At 56.6% G+C, this 18,904-nt stretch overlaps 5 protein-coding genes across 5 annotated transcripts in view; 2 read left to right on the top strand and 3 right to left on the bottom strand.

Annotated features, from left to right (window-relative positions):
- Positions 1 to 38: 38 nt before the first annotated feature.
- On the bottom strand, positions 39 to 5,422 carry PTSG_02516 (uncharacterized protein). The gene is made up of 14 exons (XM_004996951.1): positions 5,271 to 5,422; positions 4,957 to 5,042; positions 4,638 to 4,726; positions 4,288 to 4,455; positions 4,032 to 4,096; positions 3,564 to 3,722; positions 3,160 to 3,279; positions 2,858 to 2,935; positions 2,493 to 2,583; positions 2,104 to 2,285; positions 1,740 to 1,850; positions 1,203 to 1,398; positions 901 to 958; positions 39 to 614 (listed from the first exon to the last, which is right to left on the bottom strand). Exons 1-14 carry the CDS (start codon positions 5,343 to 5,345, stop codon positions 251 to 253), a joined length of 1,842 nt encoding a protein of 613 aa, XP_004997008.1. The 5' UTR covers positions 5,346 to 5,422; the 3' UTR covers positions 39 to 250.
- Positions 5,423 to 5,989: 567 nt separating this feature from the next.
- Positions 5,990 to 13,596, bottom strand: PTSG_02515 (uncharacterized protein; the record flags this gene model as incomplete). The annotated part of the gene is made up of 9 exons (XM_004996950.1): positions 5,990 to 7,699; positions 7,993 to 8,154; positions 8,406 to 10,476; positions 10,591 to 10,897; positions 11,155 to 11,931; positions 12,279 to 12,756; positions 12,827 to 12,854; positions 12,878 to 13,101; positions 13,447 to 13,596. The coding sequence occupies 9 exons, from the start codon at positions 13,594 to 13,596 to the stop codon at positions 5,990 to 5,992; spliced, it is 5,907 nt and encodes a 1,968-aa protein (XP_004997007.1).
- Positions 13,597 to 15,315: 1,719 nt separating this feature from the next.
- PTSG_02514 (uncharacterized protein) lies at positions 15,316 to 17,218 on the top strand. Its single transcript, XM_004996949.1, has 3 exons — positions 15,316 to 16,119; positions 16,416 to 16,538; positions 16,813 to 17,218. The coding sequence occupies exons 1-3, from the start codon at positions 15,337 to 15,339 to the stop codon at positions 16,873 to 16,875; spliced, it is 969 nt and encodes a 322-aa protein (XP_004997006.1). The 5' UTR covers positions 15,316 to 15,336; the 3' UTR covers positions 16,876 to 17,218.
- Positions 17,177 to 18,350, bottom strand: PTSG_02513 (uncharacterized protein; the record flags this gene model as incomplete). The annotated part of the gene is made up of 5 exons (XM_004996948.1): positions 17,177 to 17,198; positions 17,392 to 17,552; positions 17,599 to 17,697; positions 17,901 to 18,003; positions 18,304 to 18,350. 5 exons carry the CDS (start codon positions 18,348 to 18,350, stop codon positions 17,177 to 17,179), a joined length of 432 nt encoding a protein of 143 aa, XP_004997005.1.
- A 90-nt stretch (positions 18,351 to 18,440) lies between these two features.
- Positions 18,441 to 18,904, top strand: part of PTSG_02512 (uncharacterized protein) — a 14,132-nt gene continuing 13,668 nt past the window's right edge. Inside the window, exon 1 of the mRNA XM_004996947.1 lies at positions 18,441 to 18,904. This exon is cut by the window's right edge and continues 35 nt beyond it. Within this exon, the coding sequence (XP_004997004.1) occupies positions 18,759 to 18,904 (146 nt within the window). The 5' untranslated portion in view covers positions 18,441 to 18,758.

Raw genomic sequence — 18,904 nt, 5'->3', positions numbered from 1 at the left:
CTTCCCCCTCTCACGCACGCGCACTTGCACTTCACGCGCCTCAGGCTCGTTCTCTATGTGTACGAAGCAGCCAAACCAAGCACAGGAGCAAGCAGCCGGTCAATCAAGCAAAGACAATCACAGACACAATCACAAGCACACACGCACGCACACACAAAGACAGGCAAGCGACAGGGCATATGTCGTAGGAACCAAGGACAATAAGCGAAGCGCAAAGCAAACAAGGAAGCTCAGCACGGCTACTGTTGAGTTACGATGCAGGTGCACGGGCACGGCGTTGCGCGGGTGCAGAGGCCGCCGGCTGCTGTTCGGCGGGCTGCGCGAGAGACGCGACGGCAACGCGGCCTGTCTGGAACAGGGTGTCTGCAAACGAGTCCAGCGCCCCACGCAGCTCTGGCTGCTGGCCCGTGTAGTTGAGGGTGCCCCAACCAACAAGCGCAAACACGCCAACCCACGCAATGAAGTTGAGGATGTACGCAATGGGGTCCAGCTCAACAACATCCAGCACCGCGGCAACAATGTTGAGCAGGAAGGCGGCCGCTGCAAAGATGAGCGGCGTGCGCATGCCGCGAAGAATGTCCTTGCTGCGGTTGTACGCCTGCATTTGCGTCCACCTGGTGGGGTGCGTGCGCGCGCGCGCGTGTGTGTGTGTGTGTGTGTGTGTGTGTGTGTGTGTGTGTGTGTGTGTGTGTGTGTGTGTGTGTGTGTGTGTGTGTGTGTGTGTGTGTGTGTGTGTGTGTGTGTGTGTGTGTGTGTGTGTGTGTGGTGATTCAGGAATGAGAGTTAAGTCAGGGTGCAAGGCAGCAAGCAACACACACACACACATAGGGGAATGGAGAGAAACACGACGCGCAGTGGCAGTGTGCATCACGGCATCAGTCATGGCGATGCACCACTCACAGCGTCTCCAGCTCGCGTTCAATGTCTGCCCTCAGGTGATCCTTCTGCGCGGCGCTGCCTGTTGAAGGGTGTAAGGAAATCGTACACACGATGTGCAAAATGAGCCAGCAACGACGACCACGTCCCGAAAACGCACCCTCCACCAATACGCACACGCACAATTGCATACACCCGCACACGCACACACACATTTACATACACCCGCACACAAGCAGACGCACAAGCAGACGCAGACAACACATACACATACCACACAACACACTCACACCGCACAGCACGCATCACGCATCACTGAAGCGTACCGAGGAGCTTGGCGGATTCGAAGATTGAGATTGCGTTGGCATGTGCGGCCTCGTGCTGGTTGCGAAGGTGTGACTCAGCAACGTGCGGGAAGCCCGGACCGGCAATCCGGCGCATGGCGTCGCGGTAGGAGCCGAGCACGGACTGGCGCACCGCATCGTGGTTCACGCGCGCCGTCGCCTGGAACAGCGTGCTCACCTAGCGCGGGAACACGTACACAGAGAAGGGATGAAGCGTGAGTGTATGTGTGTGTATGTACATGTTTTGAGAAGAAGAAGAAAGGGCTTCGCGTGGAGTAAAAGCGTCTCATCTCGATGTCAGGAAGAGCATCACAAACAAACAAACAAACAAACAAACAAACAAACAAACAAACAAACAAACAAACAAACAAACAAACAAACAAACAAACAAACAAACAAACAAACAAACAAACAAACAAACAAACAAAGACAAAACAAAACAAAACAAACAGACAAACAATTAAAACAAAGCAGCAACAGTGGTGCGCGTCACGTGCATGTGAGCGGCGGTTGTGTCACCTGCGGGAGCTCGGCGGTGTTGAAGGCGTCGACATATGTGCGGAAGAGGTCGAGCAGCGACGAGCACGTCAGGTTCTGGTTTCCAATCTTCTTCACAGCAATGCGCTCCGGCTGAGGAACAAATGAGCAAAGTCACAGAGAGAGCGAGAGACAGCAAAAGAGAGAGAGAGGGAGCGCGAGAAGCGGACAAACACACAGACGCACAGGAACAAAAGCGACAACGACAACGACAAGGAGGTGAGCAGCCAGAAGAAAGCAACGTGTGGCAATCAAAGGATACCGTCACCACCACGTACAAGCTCTCTCGCTCTCTCGCTCTGTGTGTGTGTGTGTGTTTGTGAGGCACTGCCTAGTGAGCACTGACCGAGAGGATGTTTGAGACGAATTCGACAAAGTGCTCACGGAAGTCCTCCTCAAGGACGGTGAGATTGCCCGTAAACTCCTTCTTCGTGACCTTCTTGCCCGGGTGGGGCAGCAGGAAGCACGTGATGGCCTCGTAGCAGTCCTGCAGCCACAGTCGCACCTCACGCAGCTCTGTTGGCAAGTCTGCGCACACACAACCACACACACACACACACACGACCGCGCGCATATGCAGCGTCAGAGCGAATGTGTATGCGTGTTGTGTTGTGTTGTGTCGTGTGCGTGTGGCGAGGTGACAATGAGCGTGCACAATGCCTGTGCGAACGCATGCAGCACAGGTTGCGCGTGCTTTCTCCTCCGCCACCACGCTCTTGCCGCGTGTGCACGAACCGTCTGAGATGGCGAGGATGCTGTCGAGGTACTCCTGGCCGCCGGCAGCGCCGGGCGCGTGCGACTCAAACTCCCAATCCCGGATGAGGAACTGGTTTTTTTTTGGGGGGGGGGTGGAAGGGGGACGATGGCAACGGCAGAAGTGGTGACGACGACGACAACGATGGTGGTGGTGGTGGTGGTGGTGGTGGTGAAGAAGACGGGGTGAAGAGGTGAGCAAGTACATATGTGTTGAGTAATTGTGTGTTGGTGTCTGTTAGGTTGTGGTGAGCGTCATGTGTGTCTTCGAGCACACAAACGCACATCATCCAGCACGGTTGCAGCCAAGGAAGGCGCGTGAGAGCACGGACGACGAAGGGGCGCACCTCGAGGTTCTGGAAGGGCTTCTGGCCTTCGAGGGTGCGGGCAACCATGGCACCGTACTCTGTAAACAGATGCATTTGCTGCACAGAAGCAGGGGAGAAACAAGAAGGGAGGACGTGTGTGTGTGTGTGTGTGTGTGTGTGGTGGTGGTGTGTGTGCATACGCACGGAGGAGAAAGTTGATGCGTTCAGTACTCGTCGGAACATGCATGGCAGTAGAGCCATTGCGAGGCAAAGCACCGTGCACGCAAGTACACAAACGAAACAAGCACAAACACACACACACGCACGCACGCACAGCGCACCTGCAAGACGTCCTCTGAAATCTTTTCCTTGATGTTGTAGACCTGCTGGGAGGAGATGAGGGCATTGAGGGCAAAGATGCGCGTGTTCTCTGCCATCACCGTGTGCTTGTCAAAGGTGCCCTGCAGTTGGTTCGTGGCAATGGGAGACGTGATGGGAAGAAGCATCAGTGAGCGTGCTGGCATGCGCGATGCACCGCAGACGCACGAAAGTGATCAAACACGAAACACACAAACATAGCACACTAACACACACACACACACACACATAACCACAGCACACTAACACACACACACACACACACACACAGAGCACGTAAACGCAAGCACACACACGCAAGCACGCACACACACGCACACATCCCTACAGCACGTGAACATACGCACACGAGCAATGCAGTGCGCACCTGTGTGTCTGCGACGATGACGGCGACGCGGTCACCGCCCGGCATGGTGCGGACAAAAGGTTTGCTCCACATCCACATGCCAACGGTGTCGCGCTCAATGCCGTGGCGCCAGTGGAAGCCTTCTGCAGCCTGCATGGACGCTTCCGAGCCCCAGTCCGCCTAGCCCCGCGATGGAGACGGGAAGCAAGGCCCGGGGAGTTGAGGTTGTGGATGAGAACACAAGGACGACTCCGCAGGCAGCAACTTGGAGGGCAGAGACCCAACGCATGCTCACTGGGATGAAAACCACTTCTGTCCGCAACACCACACCCTCAAGCAACAGCACAGCTCCGACGCAACAACAACATCCCCCCCCAACACACACACACACACGCCCACACACGCCCACACACGCCCACGCACGCACCACCCCCACCACCCCCCAACACACGCACACACGCACGCCCACACACACACACGCCCACACACCCCGTCGTTCTCGAGGTAGCGAAGGATGAAGTTGAGGAGAAAACTCTTGCCAGTTCGGAAGGGCCCTGTCAGTCAAGGGAAGCAGCACATGATGAGAATGCAGGAAGAGCGAACTTGTTCGTGCGCACACGCACGCATACATGTGCTTGTCAACTGCAAAGTTGACGACATACAGAGGAATTGATTGAAAGCAGTGCACGAGATGATGGCACTCCCAGCGCCACTGGCAGCATCACTAGCACCACAACCACCTTACCAGCGACGCTGAGGACAACAACGGGTAGGTCCTTGACGTCGTGCCGGTACAGGATTTGACGCAAGTTGGCCTCGTTGATGTGCGTGACGGTGTGCTGATCATCATCCAGCGAGAAGGTCAGCACCTGAAGCGGCCGCCCCTCTGTGTCCACCAAGTATGGCGGGATGCCTGCCGAAGGTTGTGAACCAGACATGTGGTGATGAAAATGATAATGGTGATGATGATGAGTGGTGATGGTGGTGGTGGTGGTGGTGGTGGTGGTGGTCACACAAACATGGGCTCCAGGTTGGTGTGTACCTTGTCCGCCACTGCAGCCACAAGTGCACACACACACACACATGCACGCGTACCTGGTATCATCTGCAACGCATCGTTGCTCTCCAGAAGGATGGACACGGGCTGCTCCAACGTCAGATTCAGCACGCGGTCGCGGCCGTTTCTATCAACACGAACGCGGTTGTTGTTGTCGTGACAAGTTGTGACGTCAGCAGCCAGCCAGGCCTGGGGAAAGGGGAGTCAGGTACATCGTCGGCACCCCTCCACACACGTTGACACACATCCAAGACCAGACCAGGCACCTGATGTGTGTCCCTTTGCACACAAACCCCGAGCACATTGCCACATCAGCATTATCGGCATTGTCACCATCACGCACGCACACACACACACCTGTTCACAACGACGGTGAACTCGGAGAGGAGCTTCTCTCGTGGAAGGGCACGGGGAGCGGCCGCCACGATCTTCTCTCCCAGCGTCTATACAGAGCATGAAAATGTACAAGACAGGCCAGCCAGCCATATGAGAGTGCCGTTGTTCCCAACGCTCGCGATCAATGTGTGTATGTGTGTGTGACGCGAGAACGGCCGACCAACACGCAACGCGAAAATCCTCCCGGCTGATGCTGACCATGATAAAAGCTGACGCGTGTCAACTCACAGCAGCACCCAAGTACAAAGGTCACATCACAACACTTGCTCCCTTACCTTGAAGGACGCCTCATTGTCGATCTGAAGATCAACGTCTTCGTCCGCAAACGGGTAAGCGATGGTCACATACATCCCTGCGGTGTGGGTGGGTGAAGTTGCTTTGGGGATTTGATTGCTGTGCTGGCTAACTGGCTGGCTGGCGGTTGCAGTATTTGGAGTGCAATTTATGGTGTTTGTACCCGCGGCGGGAAATTCAAACGCGCGGTGGGAAGGATCGAAGGACAAAAGAGCCACACTCGTGTGTGTGTGTGTGTGTGTGTGTGTGTGTGTGTGTGTGTGTGTGTGTGTGTGTGTGTGTGTGTGTGTGTGTGTGTGTGTGTGTGTGTGTGTGTGTGTGCTGTGTGTGTGTGTGTGTGTGCGTGTGTGTGTGTGTGGTATGTTCTCCGTCCCCAGGACATCACATCTTCCATTGCTAAACTTCATTGTATTCTTTGTATTGCAGTTAAATGCACCTGTGTGTGTGTGTGTGTACTCTCTCTCTCTCTCTCTCTCTCTCTCTGTCTCTCTGTCTCTCTGTCTCTGTCTCTCTCTCTCTCTCTGTCTCTCTCTCTCTGTGGCATGTTCTCCGTCTCCTGGGACATCACATCTTCCATTGCTGAACTTCAGTGTATTGCAGTTATCTGCACTGTAACTTTGCTTCACACACACGCACACACATTCAGACACACGCACTCACGCACACCCATGTCACACAGGCTGCCCCTCTGTCGAACATGTCACACGCTGACCACACGGCCCCCTTTAGGACCCTCGTTATCCGTGTCCGTATCTGTCTCTGAACCGCCCTCCTCTCCCTTCTCTTGCTGCTCCTTGTCCTGCACATCCTGGCCCTCATCATCATCGTCATCATCATCGTCATTATCATCCCCTTCTTCTTCTTTTTCTTCTTCTTCTTCTTCTCCTTCTTCTCCTTCTTCTTCTTCTTCTTCTTCTTCCTCGTTCTCCTCGCCCTCCTCCTCCTCCTCGTGATCTGCTGCCTGATCATCGGCAATGATACCCGCTGTCGGTGCACCGCTGTCGGCCTGCTCCGCCTCTGCCTCAGGCCGTTGTGTTTGGTCAGTCCTAGCGTCGCGCGAGGCTGCATCTGAAACGCTAGTGTCCTGGTCCCGCGCGCCCTCTGCAGGGCTCTCCTCCGTGGCACCGTTGTCCATTGCGTGAGCTGTGGCGTCGTCGGTCGTTGTGCGCGCTGTTGCATCTTCTCGGGCGCTATCACCGCCCTCTGCTGACGTCTCATCTTCGCCTGCCAACTCACCAGCGACAGTGTCCACTCCGTTGTCTGTGGCATTCTCCACACTTTGCCCTTGTTCGGTCGTTTCTCCGCCTTGCCCACTGGCCAACGTGCTGGGATCCGTCTGGCTAGCTTCTTGCAGCGCTTCTCCGCCTTCCAAAGCAGACGATGATTGTTGTTGTTGTTGTTGTTGTTGTTGTTGTTGTTGTTGTTGTTGTTGTTGTTGTTGTTGTTGTTGTTGTTGTTGTTGTTGTTGTTGCTGTTGCGTCTCACGCTCCACTTGTTGCCCCTGCTGGTGTTGTTGTCGCAATTGCCGCTCACGCCCTTCTTGCTGCCTTTGCATTTGCTGCATTTGCTGCATTTGCTCTTGCTGTTGTCGTTGCATCTCCTGCTGCGCCTGCATAAGTTCCTGCTCCTTCCGTTGCAGCGCACGAAGCACATCATCCGACAGCGGGCTTGACAAGCCGCCCTGCCCACTCCCCGACGCCTCCCCCTGCTGCTGCTGCGGCTGCTGCTGCTGCTGCTGCTGTTGTGTTGGGGCCTGCTGCTGGTAAAGCGGTGGGAACGCCCAGCTGGGCTGCGATTCAAGCCCGCTGGGCTGCGACCAAGACCCGCCACCACCACCACGGTGTGTCCTCACTTGAGCCAGTGCAGCGTCCGCGTCAAAGCTCCCCTTGTTGTTGAGAATTTGCACAATGTCACCCATGTGCAAGCCCATATGCATCAACTCGTCACGCCCAAGCGCTGCCAGCATCGCAAACGACAGCACGCCGTGGCTGCGCAGGGCACTCAGCGCATGCAGTGAGGCAGCGCCAACGCGCCGCAAAAAGGTCACCAGCACCTCATACTCAAAAAGATCCATCTTGGCCTGCAGCGCAGCCCTGTCTGGCACAGGCAATGGCAGCGAATCCACATCGTGCCGCGTTAGTGACAGAAGCTGGTCAAAGGTCCACACGCCGCGGCGCTGCAAAACAGGCAGCACCTCGCTGGCTGCGACACCAGCATCCGACACGAACTTGATCAGAACGGGGTCGGACGTGCACATTCCAGTTGTTATGGCTGTTGTTGCTGGGTTGTAGAAGTGGGCCTTGAGAGCCATGCACAGCTGCAGTGCCACGTCATCGCTCTGTACGGACCGCGTCATATCAAACTGCATGTGCTGTGAATACAGCACCTCCAGCGGGCTCTCCTTTGGTGGCTGCAATTGCACACAGGGCAGACAAGGAGCGGAAGCGAGGGTACATCGCAGCACGCAAGCGAATCAGGCAGTGGGTTGAGCACGCGTGTGAGAACCACATTGATCACATCGAGTTTCAATGTCACACGCACATGCAAACACAAACACACACACACAAACACACACACACACACGCAAACACACAACTACACAAGCATATTCACACACATTCACACGACTGCACACACACACATGCATACAGTCAGACTCGCAGATATGGTAGCACGAGAAGCCCGGCACAAAGGTCGACTCACCGATGCCCGAGCTGTCTTCACAAAGAACAAGGGCTTGCGGTACTTGTGGATGAACATGAGCTCTGCGTTGCACCTGTAGGACTTGTCGTGATCCGGGGAGTAATCAACCACCGTCACATCTGCATCTGCAACGGCCGTAGCAACGCTGCTCAACGTCCGCGCCTACCACAGGGTGTGGGTGTATGAGACAGAACCATACAACAGCATGAATCAGTCAGAGTTGACTCGGAGCAAGACCCGCATGTTGTGGCAAGTAAGACTTCAAGTCCATCCTTGGACGCATTGAAGAAAATACAAACCAACCCGCACCAAATGTTGGTTCACACGCAACTCACATGCAAAATAGACACACACACACGCATCCACACAACACACACACACATCACACACACATCCACACAACACACACACACCTGGGAGCGGTTGTAGTTGGCGTCGAGGAGGACATCAAAGCCAGCTTGCTTAAGAGCTTCGCAGATCTGCTCCTGGGTAACCTGGTGCGCCCAGCTGAAGGACAAGAACACCTTTGGTGGCGGTGCTTGCTCCTGTGCGCTGGATGGGCCTTGTGCCGTGGCGCTCCTGACTGCACCAGCACCTTTCTCCGTGCACACATCAGCGAGTGTGCCGAGCTGGTACGCGTAAGTCTCACGCCGTGACAGCTGCTGCCCTTGGCGTGTGGTCAGGTGCCCCGTGAGCAGCGTGTCACAGTCGCTCTCGTGTTCCGGCTGCATCGGTGTGCCGTCAACGAGGTTATCATCCTCCTCATCCTCTTCATCAGCAGCACCATCGCCGGGCACAGCGCTAATGCCCGTCACACCAACACCACCACCGCTGTCGCTGCCCTGGTCGTGGTGCAGCCACCGTTCCACGCGCTCCATGTTACTGCGGAACCCTTTCTGCATGAGGGCGTCACCGAGGTTGGCGAGGTTTGCTCGCACCGTGTTCATGCTGGTTGGAACCTGCAGCTGCCGCAGCACCACAAACAGCAGGTTCACCTGGTCGCACATGAGCAGGCTCACTAGGGACGCATCAAACACCGCCATGCCCTCCACCGCTCGTGTCTGCGCATCAACTGCTTCCCGCAACAGCGCCACAAACTCGGGCTCATCAAGCAGCGCGTTGGCGCCGGCAGGCACGGATGCAATGGCAGCCAGCACGCTCAGCAGTGACCCAAGAAGCTGCGTGTCTGTGCTGGCAATGTCTTCGTTCCTGGCCTCCTGGGCCAGGCGCAGTACCGTGAGATGTCCACTTTGCTGCAGGAACTCGTCCACGCTCTCCGGCGTGAACTTGAGTGTCTCGTTGAGGCAGCGCGTGGCGTTGTGCCTCAGCTTGAGGTTGCCGACAATGAGGAAGCGGAGCAGGACAGGGATAAGGCCTTCATGCACGATGCGCAGGCGGTGCTCCTTCTTCGACTTGGCCAGGTTGCCCAGGGCACGCAGGGCGCTGGTGAACCAGGATAGCTGCGTGCCAAGATCGGCCGTCGTGCGAAACACGTTGTTGTGCAGCTGGCGCCCACACATGAGCGACACCAGCACAGGCACCGGGTTGGCGTGGAAGATGGTGGAGGTCACAAGTTGCATGTCGAGTGCGTGCTGGCGAGCATCATCATCGACACTCGTAGTGGCGTCGGCGTTGGCGTCGTAGTGGCGGCGGCGGTCGTGGTGGCTTTGGTGATGTCGGTGAGTCAGCCCACCGCGAGCAACCGCGTGCTCGGTCATGTTGGCAAGCAGCTCAATGAGGTGGCCAGAGACAGGGTTGCGATGCAGGCTGGTTGGTGTCGTGGCTGTGGTCCAGCTGTCTGTCACCGCCTCTTCCAGCAGCAGGATGAATTGCGGCAGGGCGTACGGCAGCCCCCGCGCCATCACCACCACGCTCTCCAGTGGCTTGGCCAGCTGTGGAACGCGGGCACTGAGCGTGTGCGACCACGCTGCGTTCCTCTTGGTTGCGGCAAGCACGCGCAGGAGGGATTCGAGGTTTGCATTGGCAATGTCCATGCCCACAGTCGATGCCGAGATGACGCGCAGGGCTGAAGATGAGTCGTCAGCAGCAGCGGCTGTTGCGTCCACGGCAGCCTCCCGGGCAGACAAGCGGCCCACGCCATGCATGACAGCACGCTGCTCCAAGGCCCTGCGCGCCTCGGCCTGCGCTGCGGTGCGGGCATCATCTGCGGCCTGCAGCAGCGTGTCCTCCAGCTTACCAAAGGAATCCAGGAAGAGAGAAAACATGCGGTAGGTGACGCACTTGCCGATGCAGTGGTCGAGGCGCGCAAGGCCATCCATCAGCACTTCAAGCTCTCCACGCTCGTCTGTTAGCTTAGGGGCGCTGCCAATGGCACGAGAAAGGCGCTCGCCGCTTCGAAGCCGAACAATCGCATTGAACAGCAAGTCGCGGCCCTTGAAGATGCGGTCGAAGAATTGCACAAACGCCCACTGCTCTGTTGCCTCCGCGCTTGGGCCTTGCTCTTGGTGCTGCTCAGATCCCGCGCTGGTATCCTCAGTGACGGCAGATATTCCAGAGGCGGCTTGCTGTGGCGGTGCTGGTGCTGGTGGTGGTGCTTGCGGCGTGACGCCATCCGCCGCATTGAGCGTGGACAGGAACATGGTGGCTGTGAGGTCAAACCCGGCCACGAAGCCGTGAAAGTAGTTGACACGCGCGCACTCTGTGATGAGATCGAAGAAGCCATCATTATTGTTGGCGGGAATGTCGCACACGAGGCTGCAGAGGTGGAGCAGGGACGGGCTGTCAAAGTTGACGGGGTGACCGATGCTGACGCGGGCGATGGCGTGGTCCAGAACATCTCGCATCTGCTGCATCATGGGGCTTGCAGTTGCCATGCGCAGACCCGCCGCCTTGATCAGCTCCGCAATTGTCCGCACAAGCGCATCCAGATATTGGAACCGCAGCCCTGTCAAGTACAACAAAAGGGGCGTCCACGTGTTTCAAGAGACCGTCCATGTGTTTCAAGAGAAAGTCCATGTGGTGTTGAATGTTTGCCAAACAAATGGACAAAACACAGGATGAAGTGAGAAATTTGTGGCGGGACTGAAGTCGCAAAATGCAGAACACAGACCTAGCACAACACACGCATATGCACGCACACGCACGCACACGCACACGCACACACATGCACACACACACACACACGAACGCGCACAAACGCACCAGATGGGGCCTGCTCCATGCAGACGCGTTGCATGGGCTCGAACCCTCGCGTGTAAGCGTTTCTACGGCGGTAGAAATACCACGTGGTGGCCACGTCCGGGGACATGCAGTCCTCTTTGGCGTACGCCTCCACAAACTTATCCGTGTCCTCGGCAACCGTACTGGCCACTTCCCAGCGCGAGCGAGCAGCACTCCAGTACAGTGTGCGCTTGACTATGCGGTTGTAGAAGACGGCGCGGCCGTTGACTTGCTTGTCCTTGCGGTTGAAGTACCCGCGCGCCAGGTGCGCTGGGAACTCCCCCTGCACCTGGTCCGGGCAGATGTTGATGAAGTTGACGGAGTCTGTGGTCCACTTGTCCCCACGAACAACAACGCCGTGCAGCAGGTCGATGAGCGCAGGCAAAACGTCCTCCTGCATGTGTTCACGGATCATCAGCACAGCCTCTACCACCTCTGCGTCCGTGTGGCCGCGGTGCCTCTCCAGTGTCTCCCTAACGAGCTCGTGCTTCTCCAGCGGCGATGTCTGCATCGTGCGCCGGCGCTGCAGGTCATCTGCAATGCTGATGTGCGCGGCAACAGACCGAACAACGGCGCAGATCTCGGCAACAAACGGCTCAACAAGCGGGGGAAGGCGCCAGGAGAGCTTGCGCACGAGGGAGAGGAGCGGCGATGGCTGCTCGGGTGATGGCGTGGCGCAGAGGAAGGAGGCAACAACAGGGTCTTGACTGAAGTGGGCAGTGCGCAACAGAATCTCCGTCAGCTTCACGGTCACATTGTCTGCAACACAAGAACAAAACGAGTGGATACAGAGAGTGTGTGCGTGTGCGTGTGAGTGAGAGGGGGGTTAGTGAGCATGTGAGTGAGTGAGCGAGCATGCGAGCAACGTGGGCAGAGAAGACGGGTGGGCCAAGAGTCAACGCACACAGAACCAAAGACGACAAAGATATCAACGCATTATGCCGGCAGCGTCGCTCACACACACACACACACACACACACACACACACACACACACACACACACACGCGCGCGCGCGCGCACACACACACACACACGCACACACACACGCACACGCACGCACACGCACACACACGCACACACACGCACACACACGCACGCACGCACCGTGGAGTACAAAGTCGTAGTAGCCTGGGCCAATCGCGGGTGCGGGCTTGGGGCGAAGCGGAGGTGGTGGCGCAGCTTTGGAGGGCGATGAGGTGCAGCACGCCTTGAGCAAGCCGCCGGCAATGATGCAGGGCGCAAACAGCAAACCGCCCAGGCAAGTGGCAAGGCCAGCACCCACACTCCTCATGCATTTGCTGCAGTCGTTGCAGTTGCCACCACAGCAGGTGGACTCCGGGTCGGTGAGGAGGGTTGTGGGCACGAGATGAAGCTGGTTTGGAATGTGCTCTTCAGGGTGTGCTTGGAAGCTGCGTGTCGTGGCGGTGATGGAGATGGTGCATGGCTGTTCCGTCACGAGCGCGTGCAAGTTGGGCGGGTCCTCCTCCTGAATGACGTTTGGATCCCAGGCCACGGTGCTGAAGGCTGTTGGGTGGTCGCAGTCCTGGTCGATGATCATGTCGGGCCTGAACATTTTGTGGGGCTCAAACACCGGCGCGCAGCACGACTGGCAGGTTGACTTGCAGCAAGGACGCGTGCACGGCTGGCAAAACGGGTTGCACATGGCGCCGCAAAGCGTACCTTGGCACAGAGCACTGCAGCACGCAGAGAGCTCGCTGCCAGTGCCCATGACCCACTGGCTGGCGTTGTCAAAGTAGAAGTACGTCGCCCACCGGCCGCGCACAGCGTACACGCGGTGATCGTTGTACATCATGCCTGTGGGCTCCACGAAGTTGAGCTCCGTGTCGTCCAGTGCGTGGTACGAGAAACCAGTCTTGGCGGGAATCACCTTGTCTGTCAAATGGTGCACAACGTCCAGCATGCTCGACTGTCGCAGTCAGTGCATCAGAATGAGTGAGTGTATATGTGTTGTGTGTGTGCGTGTGTGTGTGTGTTGTGTGAATGTGTGAATGTGTGTGCGTGCGTATGTGTGTGTGTGTGCGTGTTGTGTGTGCGTATGTGTGTGTGTGTGTGTGGTATGGGCTTGTGAGTCAAGAGACGGCCACGCGCAAACGAAATGAGGGGCGCGGAAGCCCGTGATGTGATGTGATGATGCACATTGGAGGCGCAGTCACAGCAGCATGTACAGGAGGAGGACCAAGATTCATGGGTGGGGCATGTTGACAAGTATTCGCATGAATGCCATGTCTGCACGCGTGCACATGCTACGCACCACGAGCTGGCTGCCCTGATGGACGTCGGGGTGCCGAAGCGTGTGCACCTTCTCCCCGACCAGTGTGATCATGAGGGCTTCCTCCTGTGTCCGACACACAATGTGGCGCACGCCATCGGACCCGTCCTCGATGAGGCAGCAGCGGCGCATGTCCTGTCGGTGTTGAGAAGGCAGGTGAACAGCGTGAGCAGCAGCCAGAACACGGCATGTGTTGGCTTGGCTGCATTGCGTTTGCACGGCTTGCATGCATGTGGGTCCGCGGCACATAGTGGTCGCTACTTCCACAACGGTGATTCAACTGTCTGAATTGGCCCTACGAGCAAGGAAGAGCAAACCGAGGACAGACAGGCAAGCATGCTTGTGCAGGTGGGCAATGCCAGGGCCTCGTTGGCGCGCATACCAAGTCGGATTGTTCGGTCTTGCCAACCATCCAAGATGCCGGAAACTTTGGGACGCAGCAAGAAGAGCAGCGGCACGCCGTTGCGGGCATGGCCGGGCAGTCTGGACTGGTGCCCCCGATGACATCAACAAATTTGAACCTCCTCTGATGAAGTCGCGGAGCAGGAGGCAAACCAAACCCGAAGAGATGGAAGAAGGTTTGTGGGTGGTGAGGAGCGCAAGTGGAGTGCAAGGCAGCGCGCAGAGTGGATGTGGGCCGGGGGGACAAGAACAAGATGTGAGGGGGTGGGGCAGACACGCTGAGAAGCGAAACAAAGCACTAGGGGGGGAGGGGCCACGTGGGAATCCTCATGCACCCTTGGGGGTGGCGCAAGCACGTACGGAAGGTTCTGTGTTGAGCCAGACGTGTGGGCTTCCACTTGGCGCTTGCTGAAAGACGTTGAAGTAACATCCACTGCCATCCACCTACAGAGCACAGGGAGGGAGGCTTCGGTCAGCTCGCACAGCTGGTTTTGACGTGGCGTTTGCATGCGTGCACGCAGGCAAACTCGCAACGAGGCCACGCATGCGTGGAGCACAGTTGCATTGTGATGGAGGTGGTGGTGATGTGACGGAACTGACCGAGATGGAGAAGAACACGGGCACCCATTCGCGTGAGCCCCGATTGAAGATGAGCACGCGACCATACGCAACCTGGTGCAGTGTGGATTTAGTTGATGGAGGTGGTGGTGAGTAACAGTGTGATCAGGTGCTGCAAGGGGAGGGGCAAGCATGCTTGCGCACTGCAGACATCACTTCCCGTTCAACAGCATTCACTCACACACCACACACACACACACACACCACACACACACACACACACACACACACACACACACACACACACACACACACACACACACACACACACACAGAGACGTACGGTGAAGCTGCAGTCATCGATGAGCACGGCAACGTGCGCGAGATCGAGGTGTTCCAGCTCTGGTCGCGGCTTGGCCATGGAGCACGCATCTGGTTTTCGCACACTCATGTTGAGAGGAAGAGGCGCGGAGGGTCACTCGGGGGTAGAAGGGTCGAATCGATGGCACTCGGAAGAGGGATGTCGAGGGAAGAAATGAAGCAACCTGGCTGGCCGGCCAACAACAGAACTGCGAGCAGTGTGGTTTGTGGTGCCTGGTTGTGGGTCTTCTTACTTCAGCAGCAACGGAATGTCATCATGAAAGAAGAATGGCGGCCACACGCATCTCCCACAGGCGTACAGGCGCAGTCAACCCAAGCGCCTTCTCCGTTGCGATGCCCGAAGCCGTGTTTTCTTGCGTGGGGTGGGCGCGCTGTGCAGCCTCAACAACTCAACAACTGCGTGTTTTGATTGCGTGCAGGCAGCAGTGTTTTGCTTCGTTGCTTCTGCCTTCTTGTTGCTTGCTTCCTTGCTTGCTTGTTGCTTGCTTCTTGCTTCATCATCATTTTCGACGACAGGCGACAGGCGGAAAGATGGATTTTGACAGCGACAACGAGGACGTGTATGGTGGCGCGGAGCTTGGGCTGGGCGACTATGTGCAGGAGGCAGGCTTGGACTGGGACGCGGACGACGACGACCATGATGGTGATGGTGATGATGGTCGCGGGGGTGGCGAGGATCGCAGCATAGGAAGCCGCGCGACGCAGACTGATGGCAGTGTAGCGAGGGAAGGAGGCGGCGGTCGGCGTGCCGCATTTGGAGGCAAGGATGGCGTGCTGTCTGCGCCTTTGGGTGACATGGAGTATCAGCAGCTGCGGTCGTCCGCGCAACAGCAACAGCAACGACAGCGGCAGCAACAGCAGCAAAGGCAACAAAGGCAGCAACAAGGAGCGAGAGGGCAGGGTGCAGGAGAAGCAGCAACAGCGCGGGATGGCCGCCAGCCTTCAGGCGTGGCAGGGAGGGCACAGGCACGGCAGGGTGCAGCCTTGTCAGACAGCGATGACGAGGACGAGCGCGGGTACGATGAGGCGGCGCTGCGTGCAGCACAGCCAACGGATGACGAGCTGTTCTATGATCCCAACATCGACGATGAGAACGAGTTGTGGGTGAAGGAGATGCGCGCCAGGACCACGCAGGGCCAGGTTGCGCATGCGAAGAATGTACAAGGTGGCCTGACTGCTGCCCCTGAGAGCGATGCTGTTCTCAACTGCCCCGCGTGCCTGACTCCCTTGTGTCTTGACTGCCAACGCCACGAGCTCTACCCGACCCAGTTTCGGGCCATGTTTGTCATGAACTGCCGTGTTGACTATTCTCAGGTTGGTCTGCTTGTATGTGCTTGTGCGCGCAAGTGTGTGTGTGTGTGTGTGTGCACTTGTGTGTGTGTGTGTGTGTGTGCGCAAGTGTGTGTGTGTGCAAGTGTGTGCATGTTGGCTTTACGAGCTGCTCCTTGCCACCCCTTGTCCCTTGTCTGTTTCTCCCCTTGTCCCTTCTCGCCTCTCTTATCTTCTCCCTTCTTGCCTCCCTTTCTCCACTTCCTCCTTCACTCTTGTCTCGCCTCCCTTTCTCCACTCCCTGCTTCACCTCCTCACACCAACATGTTTGCTGCGTGCAGGAGGTTGTGTTTCGGGAAAAAATGGAGGCCAAGAAGAAGCGCAAGCAGCACAGCGCGCGGGGCAAGGAGCCGACAACCGAGGACCTCTTCCATCCAACACACTGCGCTACCTGCAACACCGTGGTACTTGTACATGTGACTGACTGCGTGCGGTTGTTTGGGGGGGGGGGGAGCGATGGAGATGCACCACCGCACAGACCAATCCCCCACACTATCATGCCTCACACACACATACACATACACACATACCCACACACACACACACACACACACACACACACACACACACACACACACACACACACACACACACACACACATACACATACACACATACCCACACATACATATACACACATATCTGCTGCTTCTCACCTGACAATGCGTCGTGCTTCAGGTGGCCATGCTTGACAAGGACGAAGTGTTCCACTTCTTCAACGTCGTGGAAAGCAGCGCGTGAGGCTATTCACGCGTGTTTGGTGTACACATTCACCATTTCCCTTCCCTCCCCCCTTTCGCCAGCCCAGCACCCACAGCTCGCCTTCCCTTCCTATTCGGTATTGGACACTTGACTCACACAGACACCATATCTTCAGGCTCTTGACGTGTGTTGACGGCTTTAGGTTGCATACACTTGTTCATAACGTAAACTGTCTCTTCTGCACTTGCTTGTTTGCGTCCCCCCCCCTCTGGTGCTTCCTATTCCTCTTCCTCTGGCTTAGCCAGTGGTCGTGTTTATAGAGAGCTGATGTGAACCATTATCACAACTCGCTCATGTACGAACTAAACAGTCAGAGAAGCAGTGGAAGTGTGCAAACAATAAGCGCGGTCACTTTATCATCTGTACAAACCAAACACCACACCAGACACAGTGTGTGTGTGTGTGTGTGAATCCGGCACGGCGCAGGACAAAGGAGGAAGAGTGGCGATACTCGAAGAGGACAAACTTGCGTCTTGTGCACGTAACAAACAAGACGAGGAAGATGGGGCAATCGGCGCAGGTTGTTGTTGTTGTTGTTGTTGTTGTTGTTGTTGTTGTTGTTGTTGTTGTTGTTGTTGTTGTTGTTGTTGTTGGTGGTGGTGGTGGTGGTGGTGTTGTTGTTGTTGTTGTTGTTGTTCTTCTTCTTCTTCTTTCCTCTCAATACACGTGGACGAGGCCATAGGCGAGTGTCCAGAAGAGCACAAAGGTAAATGCGTTCCCTGGCACTCCGCTAAACCACAGCGCTTTCGGAGACTCAAACCAATCCCCCGCCTTGGACCCAAACAGCACATTCAAGTACACCTGTCGACACGGGCCAGTTGGTGCGTTCCACGTGAGTCGCGAACAAAACCAGCCCAGCGCATGTGCGCATGGCGCATGGAGCAAAAGTACAGGAATGCACTCACACATGCGATGGCAACACCGTACAAACAAAACACACAAGAACACATCCACACAACTCCACACACAATCACATGCCCACACATGCACACCCAAATACTCACGGAAAGAAATGCGGACGAGACGAGATAAAAGGCAAACCCTTGCCATGCTGTTAATGCCAGAATACCTGCTGTGACCCCAAACAAGATTGCCGACAATGTGCGACTGAAAGCACAGCAGGCGTCACCGAATAAACACAAGTGAAACCGTGAGGACAAAACAACACACAAGTGTGACACCACAAGGAAGCAGCTCAAACGCACACAACATCGGATCTTCACAGACACTTTCTCACGCATACGCACATGCACATGCACACGCACACGCACACGCACACGCACACGCACACGCACACTTTCTCACGCACACGCACACCCACACGCACACGCACACGCACACCCACACGCACACGCACAACGACACACAGACTGCTTGTGATCAACACTCGACAGAACACGTGCGCACCAAGCCTGAAGCTGTCGAGTGTTTGATGCCGCCACCTGCACGTCCATCGTGGCTGTGTGATGATGTTCTGATTGCCTTCTTGTTGGAATGGCAGAGGATGAAGAAATATCACGGAAAATACCGTCAGAATTCTTCATCCCCCGCACACTGCGCACACCGTTTTTTCCTCAACCAAAAGTGCTGGTGGTGTGAACGATTGGTGGCCAGTGCTTTTTGGTTTGACCTCGCATCATCACGACTTGGTCTGTCGCTTGCCCGCTCGCTCGCTGACGCTGTTCTCCGCGACACCGAGCAGTGACAGCTAAGCAGCTGCGGCTCGGAAGCAGCTCAGAAGCATTCATACACAACCGCATATCCAGACAAGTACACAGAGAGAGGCACACGCGCACACGCGCACACGCACACGAACAGCTCCTCCCGCGCATTGCACGGGAAGAAGCAAACGCACAAGAAGGATGCTGGACAACGTGCAGGCCGCTGCGCAATGCAGCGATGAGGACTGGCAGCAACTGATGGACCAAGAGGTTGCGCGCTTGGCATTCGAGCGCATCTCCTCGAAGCTCGACGGTCAGGAGCAGGAAATCAACAGCCTCAAGGAGGC

This window comes from Salpingoeca rosetta, assembly GCF_000188695.1.
Source record: "Salpingoeca rosetta unplaced genomic scaffold supercont1.5, whole genome shotgun sequence".
In the NCBI taxonomy this organism is placed as follows: Eukaryota; class Choanoflagellata; order Craspedida; family Salpingoecidae; genus Salpingoeca; species Salpingoeca rosetta.
The sequence above is the reverse complement of the archived record's forward strand: the minus strand, read 5'-3'. Positions and strand labels throughout refer to the sequence as shown.

Bases quoted from the DNA above. Each gene is read 5' to 3' on its own strand.
- PTSG_02516 (XM_004996951.1), bottom strand. From the start codon at position 5,345: ATGTATGTGACCATCGCTTACCCGTTTGCGGACGAAGACGTTGATCTT. The intron at 2,584-2,857 runs GTGCGCCCCTTC...AAAAAAAACCAG, and splicing joins AGCCCTTCCAGAACCTCGAG to TTCCTCATCCGGGATTGGGA. The intron at 1,399-1,739 runs GTGACACAACCG...TTCCCGCGCTAG, and splicing joins ACACCGCCGAGCTCCCGCAG to GTGAGCACGCTGTTCCAGGC.
- PTSG_02514 (XM_004996949.1), top strand. From the start codon at position 15,337: ATGGATTTTGACAGCGACAACGAGGACGTGTATGGTGGCGCGGAGCTT. The intron at 16,120-16,415 runs GTTGGTCTGCTT...TGCTGCGTGCAG, and splicing joins GCCGTGTTGACTATTCTCAG to GAGGTTGTGTTTCGGGAAAA. The intron at 16,539-16,812 runs GTACTTGTACAT...GTCGTGCTTCAG, and splicing joins GCGCTACCTGCAACACCGTG to GTGGCCATGCTTGACAAGGA.